Below are 7263 nucleotides of genomic sequence, written 5' to 3'. Positions count from 1 at the left end.
TTGCCCATTGCCTCTAGCACACCAGTAGCTGGGATAATTATGACTGATTCAACAGTGCTCGGTAGAGGGATTTTAACTAAACTGACCTCAAACCCACTGATCGCTCCTACCAACAGCATGCATCACTCAGTTACATCAGACCACCCTGATGAGTTGCAGAAAATTCCTTCAATTCCCTTGCAGACCCCTCGGAGGGAGATGCAGAACTTATCACTAATCTTTGAAGGTCATGCTGTCACTTACAGTCCTGTCAAGCAGCTTCTATTTCCATCCCTGACGGGAAGCGCAAAGCCTTTGACTTTCCTATCAAGTCCAGCCGGCCACACACTGCTTCAGTCCGCCCGTGTCCTCAAAGAACATCCATTGATTTTGCCGTTTAGGCACTCTGCATCTACACCTATATCTGTGACTTTTCAGGGACTTAAAAAAGCGCAAGGCTCGACAAGTTTCCATCCCACCAACAAAAATAGAGAGCCCACTGTGTTTCCCAAACTGCCAACGTCGCACTCTGAAAGGCTAATCAGGACCACAAACACCTGGCCAGTAACAGGAAAAGGTTCAGCAAATTCCTCTTTCACACAGTTTACTAGGCCAGGGCCTGATAAAGGAAGTACTTTGCTTCTGCCCTCTCTCAGCCCTGCTGCTCGAACACATAACACGAATGTGCCACCAACCACTTTGGCAGAAAACTTTGCCACGGCTTCTTATTTGGATGAAAAGTCTGAGCTTTTTTTTATCACATTGTCAAGTGAAATGATGCAAGACTCCAAGAATCCAAGTCAAGTAAGTGTTGCTTCAAGGCTAGAAATGACTGAGAGAGGTGGGATTACCAGAGATATGTTTACAAATCAGATATTAATGACTAAACAAAGCAAAGATAAACAAGTTAGTAATAGCTTACATGTTCCAACGTCTATGAAAAATGAGAGTGACCGGAAGAGTAAAGAAGAAATGGATATTAATGGGATGCTTTCCACACATCCGCCCTTAAAACAGCAGTCTGAACAGAATCAGTCAGCTGTAATGAAGGTTGAAAGCACCACTGGTGCAGAAGTACTTGACCAAAATAGTCAGAACGCTGTCGGCATGCAAAACGAGAAGCGGAGCCCTGCAACAGATCTACTGCAAAACATTGTGTCATCCTCTCAAAGTCGAGGCCAGGATTTACAGAAAACTACTGAAGGCCAAATGAATGCATCTGTTTCTCCAGCTGCCATTGAGAGTTTTCTGTCTACTCAACCTTTGGCTTCCCCCGCTACTGCTGAAACTCCAAAAACGGTTGAACAGATGATTAATCAGGCAAGTTCACTCAGCTCTACTTTATCATCCATCATAGCTGCTGTATCAAATGGGAAGGACATTAATGGCCCACTATTACCATATCAAACAGCATCTGCAGGAGCCCACCTCCAGCAGGCAGCATCAAGCCAAGCCCCCAGCACCAGACAAGCTATAAAGAGGCACACCATAAACATTTCAGCTGTAAAACATCTGACCTTGAACCCAGCGACTTCTCCACCACCTAAACCAACCACAGACTCCGTGAAATCCACCCTTCAACCTGGTGGTCCTAACAAACTGTTCACCATACACTCACTGCCTTTAATCCCATCAGAAAGCCTGACAGATTCCTTAACGGTGTTGCGATCACATCCACATGTGAAAGAAAATGTGTTAAAGGGACGCTTTACGCAGACCACACTGCCATCTATTACTGAGGGCACGTTCTTTGCCATTGGCCCCACGGATGTAAGCATGGCAGGTTCAGAGATAACAGCAACAGCATCCCCCCAAGCAAGTTCATTGCAATTATCGGAAGAAAGTGAAAGTGACCTGTCCACTGTTTTCCCATTTGAGTCAAACCTGGCAAAGTCGACTGAGCTGATGTCAGACCTGCCAGTGATGCAGAGGAGGATGAGGATTGCATCACCGGATTTCCTCAGTGGGTGAGTATGACAGTTTGTCTCCTGATCAGTGTCCACTTGTCTAAAACATTTTGAGTGAATTTTAGCCTTAAGTTTCCATTTACCTGCTCATTTACCTCCACTGAACTGTGTAAATTCACCTTATTTATACACTTTATATATCTACATATATATACTACATACATCCTATATTTTTCATGTTGTTGGTTTAAGCATCACCTTATTACCATCTTTCATTTTCCTATTTAACCTTTAGAACACAGCACTGTTTTTGTTACTGTACCTAATCAATAAATGTATTAATAGTTTAATTACTGACATCTTTCCTGATTGGCTGCCTTATATTGTGCCTAATTAAAAAAAAACAGTCTAGGCAAGAGTTTGAAAGTTTAATTTACATGTATGGACAGAGGTGAATAGTAGATTTTGATAATGTCTGTATGTAGTGCAGAACTGAGACTGACCTTCATGTCTTTCAATTACAGTCAAAATGGCCATTAAGTACAAGTTATTCATTTTCAAGCAGTAGAAAAAAAACACAAATGTATTTAATAAAAAAATTACTTATGTCTCAACAGCTAAAAGTATGTGTCCATACTTTGCCATAATTACAACAGTTTTTCAAAGAAACCAGCAGGGACAACTTTCCACACCCACAAAGTTCCGCCTTAGAAGTTGGCTGGATTTTCTGCTTTTCACTATCCAAGTAAACACTGATACATTCAGTGATCTTAAGGTCTGGACTCTGGGGTGGACAGATTCTTAGTTTGATTTGCAGATGTTCTCATTTGTCTGTTTCCTTTTTCTCAGTAAGGGCCTCTTGACAGCTACACATCTTTTCAGACTCAGTGTTGAGGTGTCTTCTCACAGTGGAAGGATGGACACAAACAAACTGTTTACAAACAAAATATTTTCTCCTCTCTTTCAAAGACAAAAGCTTTAATTACTACTGGTCTGATGCTGGCATGTTTTGGTGGTCTACCGGGTCTTGCATGGTACTGAGGAGACTCATTGCTCTGCTTTTTTTTCTTTTTTAACTCCACTTGCAGAAAGTCCTGTTTTTCACTTATTTTCCTTTTGTCTTTCCTCTTTCTTATGTAAGCAGATTATTTCTAATCTCATCAGAAAATCTCTTGAAAAATAACTTCATGTCTGTCTTGACTGAACATTAAATAAATGTATGATGGTCTTTTGCACAGTACTCTACATTATTTAGTTCCCAAATGTGACAAAACACACCTTACCATGATAGAGGCCATTTAAGTGGAATGTGAAAAACCCCTTAAGGACAAACTGAGTGGAAGTTGATGGACCGCGTTATAAAACACTTAATAACTCTTAACTAAGAAGAGCAGTTAAGAAGCTTAATACAATGCCCTTAAGTACCCATTATCTTAGGTAAATCTACTCATTAAGTGTTTAATCTAAGATAAATGTTTAATTTGTTCTCTGCAAGCAGCCAGAGGACTCAGTAGCAACTGTATTATTCTGGAATAAAAGGGAAGGTTATAATCCACACGCATATTTTACTGTACAGCTGTTATTAATAAAACCAATTATAAAGTCACTGCATGAGGTTTGTCTCCAGGGAAAAACAGCACAGTGATGCTTTGCCAATGTGCTCAAGGTGAATCAGTCATAATGTGCTGTAGTTCCTTTCTGCATGTACATCTACATAGTGCAAGTGCAGTCATATAACTCTGACTTGTTGTCTAAGCTTGGCCCAGATCTCAGATGACATCTGCGGCAGTGGAAACTACACAGCGGAGATGCGTCTGACCCTGGAGAGAGATATCATGCCAGGAGATCTCGTCCCTGCTCTTGGAAACCTGCATGTCGTCATCAACCTGAAAACAAATAACACCCAGGTGAACCTGGAGATAAAGTCCTGCTGTCTCTCACCCACAGTCAGACTAGATGAGTTCAACACCACCTGCTGCCTGTTTTCCAGGTAAAGCATCCCTTTAAAAGACTTATGCCCCTCTCCGCTGTCGAATTTGCCCAAATCTATTCAATGCTCCTAGAATATGGAGTCCATATCTCACATATTTATGGGTGCGATGTGTAAATCAGCACTCCCGCTGCTCATGGGAAATAGCTACCCCCGAACCGACGCTGGCTTATCACTGGGGAACAGCACTGGCAGAGCAGAAGTTCCTCTCAACGAGTTTGATTGTAGAAAGCTGTAAATGCCCTCAGTCTAACAGTCTTGTTGGATCTAACACTAAGTTTTGTTTACTGTGAGCCATGCGATAAATAGCTGCTGTTTTTGTCCTTGGTGTTCACCTCTGCACCATGTCTAATACCCACGCCGGAGTTTAGGCAGTGGTAATGATGTGCTATAGAAGACCTAAGCCAGCAGTCAGTAGAGCATCCTCATTAGAGATACAGAGTCCCTGCCATGTCTCTAATCTTTCTTTAAGCCAGTGTCCTATAGACAAGCTGCTAATAATTCACCTCTGATTTTCAGTTGAAGACGCATGCTTTTTTTTTTTTAAGGGAAATTCTGCTTCTCTCATGAAATTCAAAGTGAACAGTGATTGTAAGTCCACAGAATTTACAGCAACATGAAAGCATATGCCTTAAAAGACTTGAATGTTTCAACATGAAAGCCATACTGCAGAACAGTGCACACACTTTGCCACAAGTTTGTTCACTTTAGACGTGTCTCTGAAGCCTTTTTACTGCAGAGAAGATATAAGGAGCCATACCATATTGACATGTAAGCATGAACGCGAGCAGATGTTTTTCCAGCGCTGTGCATAACCTCGACAGGTTTCATTACTTTCACAATCCATGTTATGTCTGAAGTTGCCCATTTCTCCTAATATCGTGTTTGTCTTGTGTGCAATCCACCAGATTACCCATAGATCCACAAGGCATCCACCTGCTTCCCACTGTTCTGTCAAAAAGAGCCAGTTTCACCATCAGTCTTTTCCAGATGATTAACTACTCCTCTGCCTACCTACACTGTGATCTGAGTGTGTGCCTGAGGAACAACTCGGAGTGTGAGCGGGTGAGTCTCGGCCTCCTCACTCTCTCTGAGAGCAAGACCCTGGAGAACATTCATCACTCATGACCAGGTCCCACGATTTTTTCGCGCAAGATTTTCTACCCATCATTACTCTGCTTCTTTTGATGCCTACTTTTTTTCCTCGTCTGTTATCAGCATGGCCTTTTTCTAGCCTTCTACTCCATCAAATGTTAAATTATGAGCCGGATGTCACCCACTGCTCTCAGTCTCGCAGCCTGAAACAGACACGAAACACAAAATGTTTTATATCTAGAATTGTTGTAATTCAGTTTTTAAGCACTAAATACAAATGGAGTGATTTCTTGGTTCTTTCATTGCTGCCTTTAGTGTCAACAGCACCGAAATGCCCATGCTACTGATAATGGGGAGGTTCTCTTCAGCAATACTGGAAATCGCATTTCTTTTGGGCCCGTTTTGAAAGAGACAGATGATTCCGCGCTCATAGAAACTGCAGGTAATTAATACATTGTTTGAATCACTTGGACACTGAGTTGCACCAACAGGGATTAAACCAAGTTAAGGTACATTATGGTTTTTATTTTCAATGTTGTTTATTTCAAAATGTAGGCCTATTAGCCAACCTTGATCTGTGAACCTATGACTTGATTGATTCTTATCCATGATAAATTAAATATCAGTACTTTTTATATCATTTTGAGTGAAAACGACCTCTAACAGAGGTGAGACCCAGGCTCAGCACTTGGTTGAGCAAAGCCCTTAGAAGACAGCTTGAATTATACACAAACCCTGTTGGTAATTTGAATGAAATATTTAAGTACTTTAATGTTGATTTCAGAATAATTGTAATTTCAGAAACATGCAGCAGTCATGCATATCATTATATAACGTTGGCATCAAACCCTTTCCGCCTTACACATGGGCACTTTAAGCTTTTACATTATTTAAGAAAAATGCTCTGCACTTTATATGTAAATATAAGTACATAAACCTTAATAAGTATTCCTGGAGGAACCTGTTAGCCTGATAGCAGTCTCCCACATTGTTTATGCAGGACCTCATTATTAAAACCTCATCCTTGCCTGAGTTATGTTTAGTATGATTTCAGCTATTGCCTTCATATAAACACAATGTGAAATTGCAAAATATACATGCATTAGTAAGATACTGTTGCTGTGGGCATTTCTCTTTTTGCAATGGCCACAAAAGTTGTATTGTTGCAGTACACACATTTATTTATCCATCTATCCATCCATCCATCCATCCATCCATCCATCCATCCATCCATCCATCCATCTTCCGCTTCTTCAGGGTTCGGGTCACGGGGGCAGCATCCTAAGCAATGAGGCCCAGACCTCCCTTTCCCCAGCCAGTTCCACTAGCTCCCCCGGGGGGATTCCGAGGCGCTTCCAGACCAGTTGGGCAATATAGTCACGCCAGCGTGTCCTGGGTCTTCCCCGGGGTCTCCTCGCGGTTGGACTTGCCTGTGACACCTATATATATATATATATATATATATATATATATATATATATATATATATATATATATATATATATATATATATAATTTTAAATCTGAGTTTAAAGTAATGGGCCAACATGATTAAATTGAATGCAGGATTACTTTAAACTTAAACCACAATTAAAATTTGCTGTAAAGTTTGGTGCAAAAAGATACAGTAAAATGTGCCAAGTTTGAACTTCATCCCTGTCTGTGCAACCCATCCATTTTCTAGAAGGCTCTTTAAGGCCATCATATGGTTCTGAATATTGTTTTAATAGTGCTTTTGTTTCTCTGCTAGGAGTGGACAGTGCAGAAGCAGCAGTGATTCTGGGTTCTATATCTGGCTGTTTTCTTGTCTGCATAGCTCTAATGCTTATTTGGACGATTTACAGACATCACTTACAAAGGTCAGGGCACTGCCAGTGCTGGACTCCCCACGGCTGCTCACATAATGGAGAACACTTCTTACCATGAGCTCTGAAGGTGTATTCAATCATTGCCTGATAATGCATTAGTCGCACTTCTACTGGCACACTGGGCTGTTTCTAAATACGTTTATGTGGACTTGGTAGCAGCAAATCTGCAAACATATGTAATAGCCAAAGTGCCTTAAGTGATATTTTTAGTAAAAACAAACTGGCAAGACATCTGTTTCAACACTCTTCACTGCGTCTACACTGAGCCTGTGCCTGCCTGACTCGCAGTCCTTTTTCCAGCTCACACTGTGATGTCGTGCAGGGATTAGCTCTGATGTAAACCACTACAGTCAGCCTTCCAGGGAGGTGTTTTTAAATGCTTTATTAAAACCGTGTGCTCGTTTATTATTTTTGCATTGTGGAA

The 7263-nt window shown here is 41.2% G+C and overlaps 1 protein-coding gene across 1 annotated transcript; it reads left to right on the top strand.

The window, feature by feature from the left end:
• The first annotated feature begins 248 nt into the window (after window positions 1-248).
• Window positions 249-6897, top strand: LOC108436492. The gene is made up of 5 exons (XM_017713014.2): window positions 249-1946; window positions 3643-3876; window positions 4785-4941; window positions 5287-5413; window positions 6722-6897. Exons 1-5 carry the CDS (start codon window positions 754-756, stop codon window positions 6895-6897), a joined length of 1887 nt encoding a protein of 628 aa, XP_017568503.2. The 5' UTR covers window positions 249-753.
• Window positions 6898-7263: the final 366 nt, after the last annotated feature.

This window comes from Pygocentrus nattereri, chromosome 17, assembly GCF_015220715.1.
Source record: "Pygocentrus nattereri isolate fPygNat1 chromosome 17, fPygNat1.pri, whole genome shotgun sequence".
NCBI classification, from domain to species: Eukaryota; Metazoa; Chordata; class Actinopteri; order Characiformes; family Serrasalmidae; genus Pygocentrus; species Pygocentrus nattereri.
The sequence above is the reverse complement of the archived record's forward strand: the minus strand, read 5'-3'. Positions and strand labels throughout refer to the sequence as shown.